At 34.0% G+C, this 22,668-nt stretch overlaps 5 protein-coding genes and 1 long non-coding RNA gene across 6 annotated transcripts; 2 read left to right on the top strand and 4 right to left on the bottom strand.

The window, feature by feature from the left end:
• LOC18585860 (DNA replication complex GINS protein PSF3) lies at positions 1,570-4,129 on the bottom strand. The gene is made up of 6 exons (XM_007008915.2): positions 4,010-4,129; positions 3,854-3,922; positions 3,637-3,737; positions 2,986-3,078; positions 2,026-2,165; positions 1,570-1,934 (listed from the first exon to the last, which is right to left on the bottom strand). Exons 1-6 carry the CDS (start codon positions 4,052-4,054, stop codon positions 1,825-1,827), a joined length of 558 nt encoding a protein of 185 aa, XP_007008977.2. The 5' UTR covers positions 4,055-4,129; the 3' UTR covers positions 1,570-1,824.
• Positions 6,922-7,749, top strand: LOC18585859 (protein EARLY FLOWERING 4). Its single transcript, XM_007008914.2, has one exon. The coding sequence runs from the start codon at positions 7,095-7,097 to the stop codon at positions 7,437-7,439; it is 345 nt and encodes a 114-aa protein (XP_007008976.2). The 5' UTR covers positions 6,922-7,094; the 3' UTR covers positions 7,440-7,749.
• On the bottom strand, positions 8,394-11,291 carry LOC18585858 (peptidyl-prolyl cis-trans isomerase CYP20-1). Its single transcript, XM_007008913.2, has 8 exons — positions 11,009-11,291; positions 10,877-10,921; positions 10,704-10,776; positions 10,083-10,130; positions 9,955-9,978; positions 9,256-9,438; positions 9,018-9,093; positions 8,394-8,708 (listed from the first exon to the last, which is right to left on the bottom strand). The coding sequence occupies exons 1-8, from the start codon at positions 11,084-11,086 to the stop codon at positions 8,570-8,572; spliced, it is 666 nt and encodes a 221-aa protein (XP_007008975.2). The 5' UTR covers positions 11,087-11,291; the 3' UTR covers positions 8,394-8,569.
• Positions 11,725-13,321, bottom strand: LOC18585857 (calcium-dependent protein kinase 5). The gene is made up of 4 exons (XM_018128745.1): positions 12,730-13,321; positions 12,484-12,627; positions 12,172-12,324; positions 11,725-11,990 (listed from the first exon to the last, which is right to left on the bottom strand). Exons 1-4 carry the CDS (start codon positions 13,319-13,321, stop codon positions 11,956-11,958), a joined length of 924 nt encoding a protein of 307 aa, XP_017984234.1. The 3' UTR covers positions 11,725-11,955.
• Positions 14,168-15,988, bottom strand: LOC18585856 (calcium-dependent protein kinase 5). Its single transcript, XM_018128744.1, has 4 exons — positions 15,328-15,988; positions 14,716-14,865; positions 14,423-14,578; positions 14,168-14,271 (listed from the first exon to the last, which is right to left on the bottom strand). Exons 1-4 carry the CDS (start codon positions 15,986-15,988, stop codon positions 14,168-14,170), a joined length of 1,071 nt encoding a protein of 356 aa, XP_017984233.1.
• LOC108663825 lies at positions 17,409-19,873 on the top strand. The gene is made up of 4 exons (XR_001929936.1): positions 17,409-18,163; positions 18,881-19,023; positions 19,143-19,221; positions 19,301-19,873. It is a non-coding gene; the product is annotated as an uncharacterized LOC108663825 (long non-coding RNA).

Raw genomic sequence — 22,668 nt, 5'->3', positions numbered from 1 at the left:
CCAAGAGTCCTGCTCTACAATGGCAGTAAGGTTCTTACAATGGACCATGCAATGCAGTAAGATGCCTCAGCAAGTTCACTAGTTCAGCTACAACAAATACTTACTGAAGTTCAATAAACAAATTTAAATATATTAAATGATGAAACATATATTTTCCTCTTTTTTAAACAGGACATTTTTAAAGGTTCAATTGTAAAAAAAATTAAAAATTAATAATAAAATTTATCTTAAATATTTATCATAAAGATGAAATAATAAAATTTCATTTATTAGATTTTTTCTAATTTTTATTTTATTTTAAACATTTTTATAATATGAATTAATTTTTCATAAATAATAAAACTTAATTTTTTTCTATTTTGTACTATCATTATTTCATTTTAAATATTTATATTATGAATTAATTATAAAATTACCAAAAATATTTATCATAAATAATAAATTGTCATTTATTATATTTTCTACAATTTTTATTTTGTTTTAAATATTTATAATATGAATTGATATTCATTTTATATATGAATTAATATTCATAAATAATAAATTTTCATTTATTATATTTTCTATAATTATTGTTTTACTTTAAATATTTATAATATGAATTAATATTTCAATAATAATAAATTTTAATTTATTCTATTTTCTATAATTTTTATTTTACTTTAAATATTTATAATATGAATTAATAGTTCATAAATAATAAAACTTAATTTATTCTATTTTGTATAGTCATTATTTTATTTTAAATATTTATAATATGAATTAATAATAAAATTTGTCATAAACAATAAAATATCATTTATTAGATTTTTTCAAATTTTTTATTTAAATATTTATAATATTTCATAAATAATAAATTTTTCGTTTATTCTATAGAGGAGACATAAATAGTTATACAAATATTAAATACCAAATAGTCAGATGGGTTCAATTAAACCATAACATACTTATTGACATGTAATCATGAACATGTAATCTTTTCAATCAATACGAATTGGTTAAATTAAACCAACCAATACTTATCAAATGACTCAACATCAAACACTCAATATATAGTTACCTCTGTCCTTATTCTATTATAGATGACAATTAAAATTTCAATTCATCTTATCTTATAGGGTCTAGGGTTTAGAATTGAGGGTAATTTGAACATGATAAAAAAGAGATAATTAATCAAGCTTAGAATGCATAAAATACAGACATTAAGTAAACATGTATGTTCACAAAAGAGAAAATTCCCATATTGCATAATAATTTACATAAGCGATATCTATAAACATTGATTTCAAAAAAGCAAATCAATTTAGTATCAAAACATTCAAGAAAATAATACGTTGCAATTGAAAAGAAAGGTCACAGAAAAAGCTTTACAATATCTGCTGATCATAGCTTGGCTCAACGTCGAATCATAAATCAATGGAGCTGTCGCAAACAATAAACAAAGACACAATTATACTAACGCGAACATAGAAGCATTTGGCTTAAAAAACAAAAGTCTCATTTGGCAGAACAAATACATCATAATGTTTTAGAAATAGAGCAAATGTAATTAATGTATATCACACAATGTTGAATTGAAAATTCGTGCTAGAGATGTTATTTGTGTTACCGGAACATCAAATCAGAACAAGAATCCAAACAACACTGAACAGCAGAACCCAATAGAAAAGTAACATGTCTAGGTCTTTGTCTATGGTAAAACAAATCAATTTCCAGTTCTGAGCCTCAGGTTAAGTTACTGAAACATTAGGAGACTCATAATTAACTAACAAATGTCATTGTGGAAGTGACTATGAGAGAGGCATCTTCAGGTTAAAATGGCATCTACTCAATTGGCTTCCTCTTCCTTCCAAGAACTGAAGCTCTTTGAAGCCTGGGGCCACCCATCCGCCACTTCTTAAAGGCTGCCATTGAAGACTGAGCTGCCTCATACACTACAACGTACAATAAAATAACACCAATATTTATACATGTAAAAGGCATACAAGTATAGAATAAACAAGTTCAAACAAGAATATGACTCACAATTGGTTTCTTCTTTTGTTAAAAGTGTCAAGAACTTGGAAGCTGCTGTGTATGCAACAGTGTATGCCTTGGTCAAGATCTCTTTGTACCTGATCTTAAATGCAGATAAGAGCAAGACTTCAACGGTTTTATCACCAACCCTGTCCCGTTCAAGTAAACGTTAGTGAGATTCCATTTTACTTTCCATATGCAATACATGGTTATTAACATGCTAAATTTTGGCACAACGATAATTAACAAAACTATCTGGTAGCAGATTAAATATCAAGAAGCAACTGACTACTAGCCTAACTACCTCAAATTCAGTAAGGTTTACGCTTACAGTTTCTTAATCACAATCAACAGCGAGCATCTAATGTTCACAATTTAGTTTTTGAACCCATTTGAAGCAGTGACTCACAATAACCATCAAGTTGTTCCAACAAATAGAGATAAGCCACAAAACACAAACTTCTGAACTCAAAATGAGGAGCAAACTTACTTATCATTATTTTAAAGTAATCTTTTAAATAACTTCAATTAGAGATCTGAAAAATCAAGAAACTTGATAGGAAACTGAAGCAACTATTAAGGTCAGAAAGCATGTAGAAACTATGGAACCAGAATGATAACACGAGTACAAAGATTACAGCTATTCAACTATGGTCCAGATCCACTTTGGTTGGAGAATATGATAAACTGTGGCAATAAAACCAAATGATTGAGTGTGCATGCAATCTCAGAGAACCTTGATATCCCCAAGGCACATATTTTTTGCACTTGCAAATTTGCAGAAGGCTAGATTATGACAATGCCAAATTTGTGCCAAAAAAAAAAAACACTCACCATTGCTTTCAAACTCACATAAGCATAGAAGAAAGAAGTTAAGTGACTCTTCTGACGTGAACTTAAAATTTCTTTTCTTTGGAATGAACCAAACAACATGTACTATGAACTAAAAGGCTCAGAGGAGAGACTCACAGCGGCGCTATCTTGCATCCAAATTCATAGAAAAATGGAGACCGAGATTTAAGATCCACACATGCTGCATCAGCTTGGATTTCCAGCCTTGTTCTGGTATGAAAAAGCACCAGCAGCCACACAAAGAGAAGTAGAAAAACAAATAAATTATTTAGTCTTTAAAACTAGATGCCGAACAACCAAATGCGTAAGTCAATCACCATGCTTGCACTGCAAATAGGACAGTTATGTAAAGAGTAATAACCATTCTGCTCAATAAAGGAACACCCAATTCAAAAACCACACATAGCTTATGGAAAGGCAAACAATGGAGGCAAAAATTGCACATCTGACAGAACTACGACAGCTTACAAAATAGAGCTTTGGAACAAAAATCCTAGATGCTATTATTCATCATTAATCATCCAACATTTCCAGTTTTTTCAGGCTGAACAGTTAATTAAAATTTGTTTACATGAGCAAGACAAAAAAATAATGTCAAAGAAAATACTCAGTACCCTTTATTGAGAGATAATCCCGAACACATAGCAAATGAAAATTCAACACGAGAAACACAAATTCGATTCAATTTTGGAAAGGAACTCCCACACATTAAACACAAATTAATTCCCTAATACTATATCTCGAGAACAAAATTAAAAAGTAAATTACTTTTGGTTAAAACAGGCGGGAACGCTTATCGATACAGCTTGCCTTAAGTATAATTCCTGAGCCAGCCATAAAGGTAGCTCCACCTTTGCACCTTGTTCAACCTGATAACCAAACAGGAAAAAAACCAAAAAAACAACAACAAAAAAAACCTTTGAAAATTTGATCAATTAAGCGTCGATTCGAACTAAAAATTCAATGCCTTGAAAAGAAAAATTACAGAGTTTGTTTCAGAGCTCGGATCGATTATCACTCCGTTTGCTGCTTTATGAAATACAACTGGAACAAACTTAAAGAAAAAAAAAGAAAAATCATCAAAATAAGGAATTCAAGAATGAAAAAGCAAGGAAGATCAAGAGAAAAAGACATTCATCACCTCTTCCTCAGTAAGAATATCATCAATGTTATAGTAATTTGCCATTTTTGTTCTTAATTTATCTCTCAGTTTCTCTTTCGGTTCTGAAAACCAAAAGAGGAGGAAGAACTTGTCAATGGTGAATTTGGGGATCGTTATTTGGGAGGGAAAATTAAATGGAAAGGCGGGAATGGTAATGGGCTTTTGCCCGCTGGATCTCATGGGCTTCAAATCCAAGCCCGATAGTTTTCAAAAGCCCAACCTGACCCAATATAAAAAGCAAATTACACACTGTATGTTGCTCAATAAAATTATATTTATTTAATATTTACACACATATAAATTGCATAAATGAAATATTTAAATTATATAATATAATTATATTTATGATCAATTTTTTAAAAGAAAACGATTGAAAAACGTTACCGTTTGAATTCATAATTTCTTTCTATCCCAATTGAAGTACATAATATAGAGATTATTGTCAACAAGATTTTATTTTTCCATCAAAATAAGCAAGAATTTTTCATTTTGGATAATTTTGATTTCACCTTCATGGATTCAGTCTTTTACTTTAGAGATATTCCTATACTATTTTTATTATTTTTACATTAATATTTGTTTAAAACAATAATAAATATATTTAAAATTTTAATAAAAAAAATACACTCACTATAATATGTGGACAACATTTACTAAAATTTAAACTCTTTTAAGAGATAGAACTAATATTTAGTACTAAGCCTATAAATTAAACTTGTTTAGGTTTATTTTTTGAGAGGTTAAAGGTTCCAGATATACTTTCTATGAGCTCTCAACTGTTCTCTTCCACTCTCTGTAAGTTTTTTTTTTTTTTTGGTTTGATGTTCTTTGATTTTTTTTATGAAATATATATATATATATATGTTTATTTATATTCTTTTACAGCTCATAATCATGAATAAATTTTACAAGACTTGTAACCCTGAAAGGGATCTGGAAAATCACGATGAGTGGGAGAATAAGGACGATGAAGAGCGGGAAGACCATTACCATGAGTTGGAAGATGATGAGCCAGTGAAGGAGCAGGAGAAAAAGAATAGACTTACTATTCTCGTCATAGTTATATATTTGTTGTTATTCGGTTTAACACTAATTACAATTCGAAAGGTCAAATCTTGTGATATTAATCCAAGATCAGAGGTTTGGTCAAAAAATCGAACAACATTCGATTATGATCGTTTAGAAATTCTTACGAAAATGAGAGATCATAGTAATTTTATGTGAATGAGATTGAAAATTTAAATGAGACCCTATCAGCTCGACTTATAAGAATGTTTTTATTGTTATTAATATAATTTAGAGGTTGAATTTAAATTGAGTTGCCTTGGTAATTCTATTTTTTATTATTATTATTATTTATACGTTCAAAAATTTCTCAAATTATGGAATGTTTACTCATGCGCTTTTGCCTGCTGGGTTCCATGGGCTGCCTCATACCAAGCCAGATAGTTTTCAAAAGCCCACCCTGGCCCAATATAAAAGGCCAATTACACAGTGTCTGTTTGCTCAATAAAATTATATTTCTATTATAACCATATATTTATTTAGTGTTTACACATACATAAATGCATAAATGAAATATTTAAATCACATTTATAATCAATTTCTTAAAAAGAAAACAATTTTTTTTATATAAAAATTTGTCAATATCTGTGATTGCTTCTTATTCTATTTATATATTCAAAATTTTTCCAAATTATATCTCTTCACTCATTTTTTCCTTACATTATCCTCAAATTTTTTATCTTTTTCAATTATTTTTTATAAAAAAAGAAAAATAATTTAACATTTGCCTTGATATGGTTGAGACTTTGACACGTGATTTCATCTAAAAATGATGGGACAGAATTATATTGAAATAGACAAAACAAATTTCTCTTTTCCTCGTCTTATTTAGAAAAAGTACTATGAAATAAAAATAATTAATAAAAAGAGAAAGAGGGACCCGCCGTTGACGTGTACAGCCTAGAAGAATAAAGCTAAAAAGAAAGTGCACTTTTTCCCCCCCGATATTTATTTTTTGGGAAGATATTTTCTGCCCAAGAAAAAATAAAAGAACTTTTTCCCTTTTTTGCCCCTTTCGATTGGAGTACAGCGTAAGATATTTCTTGTTTGCCTTTATTACCACTCTCACACCATGGCGCGTGGGTCATCTGCCAACACTTTTGGGACCTAAAGATCTTCTTTGACTTTTTCGCATTGCATTTTAAGAAAGTTTATTATTATTATTATAAATTATACATAAATAATCAGATTTTTATCATTAAAAAATAAAATAAATAAATAAAATAATCTAAACTTATTTTTAAAATATTTAGTCCATTTGACTTTTTTTTTCGTTTATTTTTTACATGTACTGAAATAAAGTTCTCGTTTTTTTTGCATTAATATATAAATTTATTTTTTTTGATTTTTTTATTTTATATTAAAAAATTGAATATTTGTATGATTAAAGGTATTCAAATTTTTAATGGAAGATAAAGGAAAAGGTTGATGTTGCTAATCGAATAAAAATTGATTATATATTTATCAAATCAAACAGAAAATAATTTTTATAATTATAATGATTTTATGATGTTTAATATAGTAATTTTAACGAGTATTATTAAGATATTTATTAGAAATTTTTTTATTAAATAACAATTAAATCATTTTTTTCAAATAAAATGTTTAAAATATAAAAGCTTTTAAAGTCTAAAAGAATCAAATTTACTTTTAAAAAAACATTTTTATTGGTTTTTATTGGTAATTCCCCAAAGATATTTAACGCACGTGAGAGACATGGCAGTTTACCTCGTTTTCCGTAGAAGTAAAACAATTTGGCACTCGCTTTGGTCGCGCGTTAAGTGGAGCTTCCTTCCAAGTTCCACCTCTTCCCATGGTGACCCCGCCTCCTTCAATAATTTATACCCCAAACTTCCCCTCCCCCCTTTCTCTCTGTGCAGAGACTCATAACCAAAACCTCAAAACCAAGCAAAAATGGTCTGATCACCGTACTCTTCTTTCCATGCACATGACCAAACTCAATTCCTCCTATTGAAAGAAGAAAGAAGAATCGAAAGACATGGCCAACAAGCCGACAAGCAACAGGAAGCTGAAACACCACCGGGACCAAGATTTGGAGGAAGTGGAAGGAGACCCTGAAGTTTGGGCAACGTTCGACAAGAGTTTCAAGCAGGTCCAGTCGGTTTTGGACAGGAACCGTGCCTTGATTCAGCAGGTCAACGAGAATCACCAGTCCAAGATTCCTGACAACATGGTGAAAAACGTTGCACTCATCCAAGAAATCAACGGGAACATCTCCAAGGTCGTGTCGCTTTACTCTGATTTGTCTTCCAATTTCTCCACCGTGTTCCACAACAGGAATGATGACCACAAGAATGGTGCTGGTGGTGGCAGGATTGACTAGTAGAAGTGGGAAAGGCTGAATTTTGATTGAGCAAAACACAAAAAGTGTGAACTTTTATCATGTCCCTAGTTATCATTATTGATTTTATTTTGTTGCTGTGGTTCTTTAGTTATCTTTTCTATAATAAAATAAAAAAAAATAATGAAGGGTTTTTAGGTATTTAATGTGTCTTGTTGGTCTATCCAAGAATAATTGCTTGTGTCCTGTTTCATGTTTGTGATTTGTGTTCCAAGAACATTGTTGAGATAATGTGGGGATTTATGTTTTGTTTTGTTACTATGAGTTGGTTTCTAATATTCGTGTGATTTTAGTTGATTTTCTGTGGCGGATTTGGAGTTAAAAGGTTTCAAAAATTGATGCTTCAAATAGGAATATTTATCATTTGCAGATATACGTATAAGTGAATTTGGTGGTCATGTGAATTTAGACTCTTGTTATATTTAAGTTCACAAGATATCCCTGGTGATTCATAGGGTTATGTGTAGAATCTTGTAAGATGAGCTTGTATGGTTTGGTTGGAGATGAAGATTCAGTGTGTTATGAACCCTGGAACAAAGGCCTAGTGTTTCCTGAACATTTTTCCAGCAAATGTAGGAATCTTAACATGATTCGTTAAGGAAGCAAAATAGCATGGCAGGTGAAGCTTTTAGTAATGAAACTTTGACCTCTTTTCATCATTTGTTGATGGAAAGTTTCTTCTAAATCCTAACAAGCTATCACTCCCCTTGTTCACCATGGCAATGGGGTTGATTCATTTTTCGCTGTTTCCTTCCATAACACATAGAAAGAAGCAATCAGTGGTTAACTAAAGTGGTCAGACTGAAGACTTCCGATCCAGTATAAACCTGTTTGCAGTGATCTTATTTTGTTGGCTATGACAATGTATTTGTAGTTCTGAGGAAACCAAATAGGTGACTTCATCAACTTGGCATGCCTTTTCGGGTTGGAGGAAGATAAAGAATCAGCATATTGTTTCTATCAGGAAGAATATTGTAAACAGAGTGATCCCATGGAAATTCAACCGATTACAGTAAAGCACAAAAGTAAAGATATGAAGGAAATATCTTCAAATCAAGATAGGAGTCTGGGAATCTTAAGTTTTTACATTTGCTTGAAAACAACGTGTGTTATTATATAGGCATCTCACCACTGTCTACAATGACAACTTTACTTTTCGGCACCCCACTCTGTCTTCCTTCGCCTTCAATCTTGTAGACAACATCCATTCCAGCAAGCACCTTGCCAAATACAACATGACGTCCATCCAACCTTTCAAGAAAATCAATGGCATGTGTTGTGAGTTCGAGAAAATCTCAAAAGACGCCTTAGAAATGCAGGTTTAATAAAAGGCAATGCTCAATGTGAACTGGCCTTTATGCAAATTTATGATTTCACAGCCACAATATGGAACTGCGAAAAGCTCATGAGTAAAATGGAAACAGGATTGACACAAACAACAGTCACAAGATAAGAAAACTGATGTTGCTCATTTCAGAATCTTTCACAAGGAAGAAAAATAGACAAAAAGTCACACAATGCTATAAACTTAAATACGTGGTATGGAGCCAAATAAAATACCAGCTGGTTGTTACGGTTGTAATGAAGAATTGTGATCCATTGGTGTCTGGCCCACCATTGGCCATTGAAAGCAGTCCTGTTCAACAATGAAGAAAATTTTGAAATGTAAAAGAACATACTTACTACAGGCCTTGCCATTTTGCAGCATTCAAGTACAATGTAAGACCAATTACTAATACCTCTTTCAGAAAGAAAGCAATGAAGGAAATTTATAAGGTACACAAGGATCACAACTTACCAGGCCCATCATGCTTTAGTTTGAAATTCTCATCAGCAAACTTTTCACCATAGATTGACTCTCCACCACGACCATCGCCGCGAGTAAAATCACCACCCTGGATCATAAAGCTGGGAATAATTCTATGAAAGGTGCTCCCTTTGTAATGGAGACGCTTCCCACTGTTTCCAGTTCCTTTCTCACCTGTGATACAAGGGATGAATATAAGTAGGCAGTTATAAGTAGTAAGTTTCTCCTAGATGACTAATCAGAGCAAAGAAAAAGTCAGGCATCAATACTTAAGCAAAGATCAACTTTTTAATTAATTAAGGCAATCACGTTCCTTCACAAACTAAACTTTCGAATCCCACATGTTACATATGTCTTGATTTTATAATCCCATGCATCTAGATTCCATATAGCATTGCCAATGACTGCCAGGATCAGACAGGTATTTTTGCATTAACTTTACAGTGCTGAATTATGCAAAGATATGTTGCTTTTATGATCAAATATCCACAACTGATGAAAAGATCATCCCTTCATTACACCATACTTTACTAAACCACAGGTATCCTATCAAGACATTATTCTGAGTGCTTCATATTTGTGAGAATTAAGTCATGTTACTTGGAGGACATGCTTTATGAAATTGTAGTAGCAGCACATACAAGGCCATAAAGTTATAACATATGAAGGGAGCAAAAGTTACTTGGCTACCCGTGCAAAGGGCTCGGAAGTTCTCTGCAAAAAGAAATTAAAAAAAAAAACAAATTATGATTAGTAAGTGCATTATCTTTTCAGGAAAAAGAAAATCAAAGGACTGCAAAGGTTCTTGAGCAATGTACCCGCAGTTTTAGGAACAGTTTTCCCAAACAGGCCCATGACTATTCGACCTGAAAGAAAAGAACCATGAACATATGATAATTCTATGAGTGTATCTATTGGACCTTCCAAGAAATAACAGTGAAAAAGCATAATGTGAACATTTTCTTACTAGTTGAAAAGGTTTAGAATAAAAAGAAGGAAAAAAGACAGCAAAAGGAAATAGAAAGTAAATTTGAATAACTATTAATCAAAGCGCGCATGCAAAGGAATATAATCAGTTAACCATTTCCATATAAAATTTCAACTAACTTGTCCTAATCTGCTTTGACAAAGATTTAACTCAACTCATACTGCAGCAAAAGAAAATCTTTATGTTGTTAGATGAATGCTTTGTTTCATCAACTAATCCTCCTATCATTCTAACTGATGATTGCATGTTTCATTTCAAGAATCCAAATTTATAATTCAACAATAAAGGGTCTACTGCAGAAAGACTAATGCAGCAATAAAGCTAAAAAGCCTACTAATACATAAAAAGAGATGGTGGGAAAATTAATTAAGGAATAAAAATGGAAACTTTGCAATAATTCAGCTATTTAACCCTAATCCCATTTTTACAGAAAACAAAAACAAAAGCATACCAGCAGATTTTCCATCGATCTGGACATCAAAGTAAACTTTATGTGTAACTTCTTCTGAATCATCCTCAACTACCTGAAAATACATTAAAAAAAGACTAAATTCAATTCAAATAAATATACCCAATGAATTGATAAAGATAAAAAAACCAAATTACATGAATGAATTAGCAAACCTGATTGAGCTTGGGTTCTGAAATTCCAGCATCGCTTAACCGATTCTGAAAAAACCAGCAAAATAAAGGGAAAAGAAATCATTTTTGCACTTTCTTTCTTGGAGAAGAAATAAAGAGGAGGAAAAAGGGTACCTGAATCAAAGCCAAGGTTCCAAAAAGAACTAGAATCCACAATACAGCTACCGAAACCACTCTTGTTTTGGTCGCCATCTGTGCTTCTGTTTCTCAGCAGCTTCAAGGGGGGAAAAAGATTGGGGCTTTTTAACTTCTGCAGTGAGTTGATTCTTCTAGCAGGGAATCTTGGATTTCATTCCTCGGGAAATTCAGTTGAAAACTGGCTGTTGGGTAACTTGGCTTGTCATGTTATGTTTCTTTGTCTGAAAGAAAACCATACAGATATCGTAGCAGGTACTATATTTTTATTAAGTACTATGAGCACTATATCTAATAATAAATTAATTTATATCAAAGTAGTAAAATCAAATTTTTACAAAGAAAAAGTTTTTCGCTGATAATTATTCATTTTTGTATTGACTTAATTTATTTTTCGACGAATTTTAAAGATGTATTTTTCGTATCGATTCGATGCATTTAAGATTTTATTCTTAAAATGCTTCGTGCAAATATCAAACTTTAATTAAAAAAATTATTTAAAGAAGTTATTATAAAAGTGGAACCCTTTTAGAGCAAAGACTATGCTGCAGCCTACAACAAAAACAAGGGATATACCAAGGAGTATCACCAAAGAAAAAGAAAGAAAAAAAAAACTGTGGTCTAAATCAACAGCATCAAGCTAAAATTACAGGCAAGAGAAATCTAAGCAGACAATCTTTCATTCAGACCCCAACTTGTGGCAAAGGATCTTGTTTACAGGTTTATTTTTTGGTACATTTGAGAATGAGAGGCAAATCAAGCAGTGAAAACAGTAGAAACAGTTGGGGTCTTGCTCTTGCAATGCCAAGGATCATAAAGCTTCAAAAGATTTGCTCTATTATCCCAAGAAAACTTTTGGCTTCCTCTCTTCAGCTCCCTCTCCACCTTGGAGCTTTACCTGTGATGTCTTGCTGCATTCTTCAGCGTCATGTTTTTACGTTTTGGCAAATCCAAGAATGATCTAAACAAAGATAGCAAAAGAAAAGATACTATGAAATTTTGGGCTTCATCAGTTCACTTTAAAGCAGCAAAGCATACTCACTTTAAGCTGAATGCCAGGTCCTCAATTTGCCAAGCAGCTAAATTAATTCAAATTATTTGTTTATATTCAGCTGCAGAATCTATAGAAAGTTCATACTTACTTAACACTGCTCCAGCAGTCAAGCGTTCTGAAGGTCGAAGGCATAACATTTTTCGGATTAAGTCCTTTGCACTGTCAGATATTTTAGGCCATGGCTCTGATTCAAAGTCAATGTGCCCTTTCAATGTTGCATCAAATTGTGCTTGAGTTGTTTCTGAAAGGTTAAGCAGAATGAATTTCCAGCATTTGGAAGACATTTTAGAATAGAAAGAAAAAGCTTTGTTTTTTTTGCCATGACTTTCATGCTTTTTAACAGTAATGTTTTGTGGAGTGATTGTTGCAGCATAGCATACCATGGTTCATAAGCAAATACCTGCCCAGAATGGTGGCACACCACTTAGCAATATGTAGAGTATAACCCCTGCAGACCACACATCTGCCTCTGGTCCATAATGCTTGTTGATTACCTCAGGAGCCACATAATATGGACTTCCGACCCTATCAGTAAACACTTGGCCTAAAGCAGCCATGCAGCACCAATCCACAGACAATGTTAAAGGAACTTGATTCTCTTGTTACTAATTCATTGTTAAATTAAGAGTATATGTATATTCCTGACCTGGTTCAAAGAAGATAGAGTATCCAAAATCAATGGCTTTGAGAGAGAAATCATCGTCTTTGTTTACCAACATGAAATTCTCTGGCTTTAGATCTCTATGCATAACCCCAAGTGCATTGCAGGCCTCAATCACCCCAACAATGATCTTTATCAATTTAGCTGCCTCTCTTTCACTGTAACATTGGCTCCTCTTTTTTATTCGATCAAACAAGTCACCTCCAGAACAAAGCTCCATTACAATATGCACATACAAAGGATCCTCATAGGCACCTTTGATCTCCACAATGTTTTTCTGACCTGCCAAATGCTGCATTATCTGGACCTCTCTTCTAACATCCTCCGCAGCATCCTTGGAAATCAAATTTGCTTTCAGTATAGATTTACATGCATATTTAATCCCAGTTGCAATCTCAGTACAAACAAAAGTAGCCCCGGATTGTCCTTGTCCTAGCTTCCGCCCGAACATGTAAAGGTCATGAACATTAGGAGTCTTATGGCCTAAAATATGATGAGCCTGCAGGCTGTCAATGTTGTAACTGATCTTGACAGGGTTCTTGTTGAGCTTGGAACTGGAAAGTTTCTCCTTTTTCATATCGTAGCCCTGATAAAATTCTGACCTGAAAGATCTAATGCATGTGTTTCCCATGAAACTGATGACAGAATCACGTTTGATACTGCAGCAAGGGCAGAACTACTGGCCTTGGATCAACTCTCTGGCTTCAATGTGAAGGCTGATGATAATTAATGGGCAAGATATTTATAGTATTACCTTCACTTGCTCAAATATCACAACATGCAAAGCATTTGAAGTGGATAACTTAATGTAGTACAGTTCCATGTACCGTGAAAAAGGAAAAAAGGTCGTACAGGTCAATGCTCTTAAAATTAATTATCAGAACCAAATACTTTAGCTGTTGGCAGCACTTTCTCTTCTCGGCAAATTTTGGAGGTTTTGGGAAAACTTTCCTTCCACTGATTGGGAAATCCTGGGTTCTGATGTTGCTTTTATCTGGTTGTTTTCTTTGTAAAAAAGTTAAGGAGTTCATTGGAAGGACTTAACAAAGTCTTTAGTTGTCGATGATAACGGTGCTCTTCTTTTAGTTCTAATTATTCTTTGTCATCTTGGGAGTTTCACAAACAAAAGCGGATGTTCCTAAGATTAGAAAGGAATGTTTCTTGTCTTTTCAAGGGCCCTAAAGGTTTCAAAAACTTCTTTTTACAAGGCTGCAGTGACTCTCAATTGACTTTAAATGTCGAAGGGGACTAATCAACTCTATCTGTTCCTATAACTGATTCATCAACTAGCCGAATGAACTCCGGTGTTTGCATCGTCTTACAAGACATAGGTATGCTTTCATCTGCATTTTTCGATTGTTATCTGATATCTGTCCTTGCTTTTTCATTGCTGATACTTGGCAAGTTGGGGTGTTTCATAGTTTCAGTCCCGGTGTAGCTTCATAGCAGGAAACTTTTCTTCATCAGGAAGTAGAGCTGAATCCAGTTCCTCATCCAGGAATCCATTATGGCAAATCCAAGGATGACCTAAAACAAATCAAAAACCAAAAAGATACCGTAAAGCATTTTGATCTGGATCCAAAATATCTTGAGAATGAAAGTTGCAGAAGTTTCAAAAAAGAGTAACACAATCATTGATTAACATCAGCTATGAAAATCAGAGACAGAAAATGCGTACTTAGCACTTCCTTAGCAGTCAAGCGTTCTGATGGTTGAGAGCATAACATCTTCCGGACTAGGTCTTTTGCACTGTCAGATCTTTGAGGCCATGGCTCTGATTCAAAATCCAATACTTGTCCTTCCAGCACCATATCTAACATATCCTTTTCTGTTTCTAAAGTCCATAAAGAAAACAAAAAAAGAAAGAATTTAATGCAATCCTAGTAGTCAACAAAGAAAAAACTCGTTACTGTTCTTGCTGTGGCATGATCTTAACAGAATAACAGCAGCAGCAAATCATTGTCACTGTACCTGCTTCAAACGGCAGCATACCACCACTCAGCAATACGAACAGTATAACCCCTGCAGACCATATATCGGCTTCTGGCCCGTAATTCTCATTAAGAAGTATCTCTGGAGCTGCATAATACAGGCTTCCTGCACTATCACTGAAAACTTGACCTGTGACAGAAAACCACAAAATATCAGCGTATTATCTGTGAATATCAGTTAATGAGGCAAATTGCTTGTCATGCAGGCAACGAAGTCGACCCTATACTTACAGCAACACATAATTATGCAAAAGTTTTAATGTTTTGCTCTTTACATGAGAAATCATTCATCTCGTGATCACCAAAAGACTACTTCAAAGTCTTTTGACGTTCAAACAAAGATTTATAATGTCAAAATTGATAAACAGACAGCTACTTGTCAACTATATATCAAGGACATGAGAAAGCTGTAACATGTTTCATAACAATATGATGTTAATATGCTTTAGATACATTGGTTCTAGACCTAAATATATATATATATATATATATATATATACATACATACTGCAATATCCATGGTTGCAGCTACTTAAACTGCCCCTAATTCATTCAAAACGTTGCAAAACTAAGTTTTTCACTCACTAACTACCTGGTTTAAAGAACACAGAGAATCCAAAATCAACGGCTTTAAGCGAAAAAACATCATCCTTGTTAACCAACACAAAGTTCTCAGGCTTCAAATCTCTGTGCATAACCCCAAGAGAATGGCAAGTCTCCACAACCCCAACAACAATCTTTATCAGCTCAGCCGCCTCTCTCTCACTAAAATACGCCCTCTCCTTGATTAGGTCATACAACTCACCTCCACAACAAAGCTCCATGACAATATGAATACACAAGGAATCCTCATAGGCACCTTTGATTGTCACGACATATTTCTGACCAGACAGATGTTGCAGTACCCTAATCTCCCTCCTGACATCCTCAACCTGCTGATCGAACTTCAGATTGCTTTTGGGTATCGATTTACATGCACACCGAATGCCAGTGGCAATCTCAGTACACAAATAAGTAGTCCCAGTACTTCCCCTACCTAATTCACGACCAAAAGTGTAGAGTTTATGAACATTAGGAGTTTCATGGTCCAAGATGGTACAAGCCTTGTCACCTATGGTTTCTTTCCTGTTGGGAAAAACAAGATCAGGGTAAACAAGAATCTGAGGAAAGTTGCAGTTGGAATTGGAAGAACAGTCCTGTATCTGATCATCAAATTTGTCTCCCAGGAGGGAACCTATGCATGTGTTGCCCATAAAGCTGACAAATATAATAAAATTTCAGTATGGGACCAATTTATATATTTAATACAATTGAAACATGCAAAGAGAGGAGAAGCTTCAGATCAATTAGATCATTCAACCGATAAAAGAGCAAGATCCCAGTATAATTTTACAGTGAATTTATATGCCTATCATGATAGACTTTATTCTTTTCTCCTTTATTAAGTAGAACTAGGAGTTTCCCTACAATAAAACCCTAGATAGTACCTAACTTGAAAAGAAAAAATCCAATCAACTTAGAATTCTTTTTTATTTTTTATTTTTTAAAATAGAATCACATTAAATAATGTTGTTCAGACGTAGTAGTCATATACTAAATTATTGTTGAGAAAATAAACATTAAATATGTATTTAAATAATTAAATATGGTCTTTATGCCAACAACTATATATATACACACAACTTGATGATTTCTTATTTTTTAAGAAATTAAAAGTTGAAATTTGAGTTAAAATTCTTGACATGCAAAATTGTAAATTGATACAAATTTGTTTGCTTTTGAAAAGGAAATTTAACAAATTTTAATTAATTAGAATCTTTATATATATATATATATATATATATAATAAAACCATGGTACTAGGATACTGTCTGTCCTGGTTTACTACAAGAAGAGAACGTTGAGTTCCAACGATCCAGCATCAAAAGCTCCACATTTCAAGGACCTTGAAAAACTCTCAATCTCTCTCTCCGTTGAATCCCAAAAGAATCCAAAGCAACCAAACCCGAAGAGCAGGAAAGAAGAAGAAGAAGAAGAGGGAAAGAGAAAGCAGCAAATTAAGAAACTAATAATGGGGAAGGAGAAGATGAACGAGAACGTTGACAATGGCAGCTACAACTACAAGATGTTCAACTTCTTCAACAGGAAGTTCAAGATCAACGAGGTGGAGCCTCCCGCTGATGTCTAGAAGGCTTTTGCCGAGTTCAAAGATGGTGGAGCAGCCGCCGCCCTCCACATGACCGCGGAGCAGCTCAAACGATTCCTGATGGTGCACCAGGGTGAGGTTGACCGGAACCTGGAATTAAGATGCAGAGCGTATCATTCAACAGGTTGTTAGCAGGAGACACCATGTGACCAATATGCTAGGCACTCGCTTAACCTTGATGATTTCTTTCACTTTCTCTTCTTTGATGATCTCAATGGCCCCATTAGAACTCAGGTTACATTTCTGATTTCTCCCCTTCTCTATCCCCTTGAACAAACGTCCATGCTTGAATACAATCTTATCGCTAATTAAATAGGATCATTTTTTGATTATTATGTTGCCTTGTTGATGTTCCATTTATGGTTTTTGTGCTTGATGATGATCTTATTGAACTTTTCTTTCTTTTCTGATATATCAAAAGAATGTTTATAGTGTGAATTTTACTGCTTCAGGTTTGACAGATGATATGTTATTCCAGGTACACCATGATATGACTGCTCCATTGTCACATTATTTCATATATACAGGCCACAATTCCTATCTAACTGGGAATCAACTGAGCTGTGATTGCAGTGAGGTCCCAATTATCAACGCTTTGCAAAGAGGTGTCAGAGTTATCGAACTTGATCTATGGCCACGTTCCACAAAAGATGAAGTTCTTGTTCTACATGGAAGGTAATAATGATTACCAAATTCAGAAATTTCCATGCCAAATAGTGATCGAATAATGGGGGCAGATGTGGTGCAGCAAATGTCATTACTCTTATGATAACAATGCTATGACAGGCTGTGACTTGTTTAAGAAAGGAAGGAAGGGAGTTGAATCCATAATCTAAGGCCTAGTTTGGCAACATCTATGGCTTGAAAAGCTGCACATTGCAAACACTAGTTTGAACCAAAAATTTCGAACCTCTTTGACATTATTGCATTTGCAAATTAAACCTGCTTTTAAGGACTCAGGTGCAGTGCCAAACTGTCCATTAATCAATTGTAGTTTATGTACAATCTTTATAGAATCAGCTTACTTGATTTCGGTAGTTGTACATTGAAATTTCTCTCACAGCATCATCAATGAATAAATTGTAAGACCCTAACTTCTCCTGTGTCACTTGTCAAGTGTTTGATGTCCATAAAGGAGTATGCTTTTGCTACTTCTCCTTACCCAGTTATTACAACATTAGAAGACCACCTTACACCAGAATTGCAGGCTAAAGTTGCTGAGGTTAGTCATCACTTGTTTTTGCTTTCAATTTTTCTCTTTGATGTTGTTTTTTCTATATGATGACCTCAAACATTTTCTCATGTCGATGCATTTGCCCAACAAAGTAGACCATTTCCAAGTTTTGAAATGAAAAATGGGTCACAAATGGATCATGTCTTCAAAAGGAACACAGGAAGATTATATGGGCCATGTTTGGCCCAACTAGAAAAATGGCCAAACTATATTCCTCACTTATATAATAGTCAATTACTAATGAATTTGATCCTAACTTATTAATAGCATCATTTTAAGACCAAAATAAATCTAAGACTTGCATGCCAACCTTGTAGTGAATTAAATATATATTTTTCTATCATATAATAGTATTCCCTTGGTCTCTTTCTCTTTCTTCTTTTTTTCTTTTAGAATATTAAAAAATATTGAACATCTATATTATAAAAAAAATTCAAATTTTAATATAAAATACTTCAAAATCAAAATTTTTATCTTAATTTCCGTAAAATTTTAAGAAAGACAAACGTATAAACCCGAAAAGAGTAATAATGTTGGAACTAGTTAAAACTCATGTGCACCAACACAAGCATGTGTATTTCCAGCTTGTCATACATTAAACTTTCTTATTTTCTTAGTGCAATCATGGGTTTTAAGACATTGTGCTGTGATTTAATAGGTTTGTGTTTTCATTTGCTTATATTTCATCTGGATATATAAATGCAGGACTTCAGGAGAAACCATGGACCTGCTGTTGATAAGCTGAAAGAACCAATCCTCACTGAAATTATACCTCTGCATTAGCAAGGCGATATGAGTTAAATTTCTCAAGACAGGATATATCATCTCTCTGGTTTCTGTGTAAGCAGGTAGTCATCTTCTTTTCATGCAAATTTTATGGTTCGTATCTTGTTAGAAATCAGAAGTTGCTTTCACAGTTCAATTTTTTACTTATATTTTTGGTTCCTTCGGATTTCAAATATGGAAGGAAACATCCTTGTTGGATCTAACCGATCAAGCTTGCGGTATTATTTTCATACTTCATTACTCTTTATGAAGATTTCAAGGTACTATAACCCTCCATCGTCTATGTTTATGAAAATAATGGCTTTACTCTAATTCGTAAAACTTTCATGACATTCTCAGGAGAGAACTGTGCCGCCTCATTCAAAGCATGATTACAATACCCTTTGCAATGTGAATCGTAATCAGCCCAAGCCGAAGCCTGAAACCAGTAAGTTATCGCAACTACTGTTTCGTTGGCTCTTTGGGTTGGGGAACGATGATACACCGTCCCACAGAGTTGAATTGTAGTTTGCTTCTCAAGATACCGGAAAAGAAGGTATAATTCCTACTCATTTTCCTTGTTGCCACTCCTTTCTTGGTGTGATTTTCGGCCACGGGCACCACTACATTCTAGCGGAGTTTCATTCTGGATTGACTCCAATGCTAACACAAAATGAAATTTTGCTACAACAAGAATTCTTGGTACGATAGGTTTTTCTGATTGAAGGGTTCATTGCGGAGTCAGATTCTCAACATTACAGTATCTTTTCTTTTCCTTCTTCGTTTTACTAGTTTTTTGGAAAAAAACAAATATTAGAGACGAGCATATGGGAATCTACTGTTAATTTGCAACAAAGGAAACTGCATCAAACAGGCTGATCAAACTGTTAAAATAATGGGAATTACATAGCTATGTAGCATGTTTCTAATGAAGTGTATTATGTATATTTCATGCGTATGTGGTAGTTATATGACAGATTATCTAAGCGTCAGACCTTGATTTGCTTTTTTATTGTCCTTATGTGATACTACTGCTCAGGAATTTTTGGTTCTTAACACTGAAATAAATGCAGAGCAGGAACTTGTTTTAATAGCATTATCAGTCATTTTTAACAAGGTTTCATGATTATGTACTTTTACCTTCGAAACCTCTGGCTTCCAGTTCGCGCCACTCCTGAACCATTGCGCAGCAGCAGCAAATGAGATGGGTTATATAGTCATCGCATGAACGTCCCTGGAAAAATGAAAATCAGGATCACAATCAAACCCCAAAGCTTTTAAAGCAAAATTTATGGTGAAAATTCTTTCATCTGATCGTCCAACCATTGAATACCTCTAAGTTGAAAAGTTCTCTCAATTTCTTCCTCATGCAACAAGAGTAACAACAGCAGCCACAGATCAGGGAGTATACCATTAGATCACTGGTCGCTTGTTCTCGAGCTGTGTAACAATCATCAGACTTGGGATCTGTATCAGCTGTTTTTTATGTAACAAATTAACCAGGTTTAAGCAGAAGAAATCTCACATGTTTTTCCCTTGGAGACAACATTTGTTATGCTTGAGAAAACTCCACAAGGATATATGCAGTGCAGGTACTTAAGCCTGGAAAATGAGGCAAAAATATTTAGAATTATGGTAAAAAACAGAAGTTTTCCATATCAAATAAGCCAAAGTTTATGAAGACTTTTGTTGCAACTCACTTAAACAAGTTTCACTGCAACAATCGAAAAGATCAACCTGCCACTCGGATTGACATCGTTCTTCAGTCTTCAACCCAAGTTCTCCACCTCTAGGTTTTTCATTGGTCACGTACCTGTTCCGGGTAATTGCAACAATGGATTAATTCAATGATAGATGTATATAACTCGATATTCAAAAAATTGGGTTCGAATCTCTTTTTTGAGAAAATGTAGGATTTTCTCAGCTGAATGAGTTCTCTTACATTAGAGACAAGACAAAGCTACGAGTCACGTCGAAAGTTTTTACCCCGCTATGACATAAGCTGGCTAATTGACAAGAAGCTTATGAACCTTCTTCCCAGGAAGCACATTAACAACATTTTCAGTGACATCGATGAGATATTCAATCACTCGGCACTGCTTAGAATCATCAATGGTTCGTGATCGCTGAAGCTTAACGTGCAGTTTCTCTTTTTCTTCTTGCAAAGCTTCCTGGAATCTCAGGTACATTATGTTTGCATCTTTCTTTGTTCTGTCAGGTTTAGTATAACACTCTGGGCTTCTACATCCTCTTCGTCCAGACTGTATTCCCTCTGACCCTGTTCGATTGCCTGCAAGCATTCCTCCAAGTTCTGGTTTAATCATTCCCAAGACAAAACTTCTTTTAGTTGTTCTGTTCATGTATCCATGGAAACTTGCATTGAACAGTGAAGTAAAATTGCACCGACAAACAGTTGATGAAGTCAAGGTTTTTTACAGAATCGGAGGTGTTCATGTCATCTGGGGCCCCAGCTCTGACAATTGGGACCCGAATATGAGTGCTACATCTAGGGCTAGGGGGGTGCCCTGGCTATCTTGGAATCGGAGGGGTCTTACGGGATGATAACGGGACCATCAAGTTGATCTTCTCCATGAAAGCTGGTTGGGGGAAGCGAATCTCGCGGAAGTTCTGGCAATGCGAGAAGTCATGGTCCTCTTTGCAGCATCATCCTGGGCCAAATCCGGAGGTATCAACATTGAGTCTGATTCCAAGAATGCAGTATCTTGGATTTCTAAGCCCATTAATGCCCCATGGAGACTAGGGCAACTTATTCATCAGATCACGGCACTCAAAGGTAAAGTCCTTGACAGGCAAATCCATTATATCCCTCGGTCCGGTGACGAAGTGGCAGACAACCTCGCCAAAACAGGGATTGAGAGGCCTAATGATCTTATTCGAATCCACCCTTAGCTCTTTCAGTGTTTTTGCCGTGTTTTCTGTTCTTTGGTTACTGCTTTGATATGTTTGCAGGACACTGATTCAGGGCGGTTCTTCTTGGTTGAGTTTGCTTTGTCCATCTCAAGTTTGTCCCTCCCTCTGCTTGGACAATGATTTCTGGTTGGATGCCACGTTCGTTGTGTTCAAAGTTTGGTGCCAGTAAGAAATAGAAACAAATCCCTGCAGGAGTTCCCACTTCTTACTGTAACCTTCCTGTGATCTCCCTTTGGCACTTTTGTATATTGGCTATGTATAGATGAGTCTACACTTTTTGTTTGACTTTTCTGGCACATTTTGTAAGCCAATGAACTCTTGAAGTCTGTCTATTTCTCAAAGTGAGATCTCCCTTTTGTAGCTACTGGGATTTCCCTGGTTAAATAAATACAGATAATTTTCAAAAAAATCTTTAAAAAAAAATCCAATCAACTTCGAATTCTTTTTTATTTTTTATTTTTAAATAAAATCACATTAAATAATGTTGTTCAGATGTAGTAGTCATATACTAAATAATTGTTGAGAAAATAAACATTAAATATGTATTTAAATAATTAAATATATGGTCTTTATGGCAACAACTATGATTTCTTATTTTTAAGAAAATTAAAAATTTAAATTTGAGTTAAATTTCTTTACATGCAAATTGTAAATTGATTACAAATTTGTTTGCTATTGAACAGGAAATTTTAACAAATCTTAGTTGATTAGAACCTTTTTTATAAGGTTTTTTTTTTGCAAAACATATATACACATATATATATATATATATATATATATATATATAATAAATAAAC

This window comes from Theobroma cacao, chromosome 10 (assembly GCF_000208745.1).
Source record: "Theobroma cacao cultivar B97-61/B2 chromosome 10, Criollo_cocoa_genome_V2, whole genome shotgun sequence".
NCBI lineage: Eukaryota > Viridiplantae > Streptophyta > Magnoliopsida > Malvales > Malvaceae > Theobroma > Theobroma cacao.
Note: the sequence above shows the minus strand (reverse complement) of the source record. Positions and strands in the feature narration are given on the sequence as shown.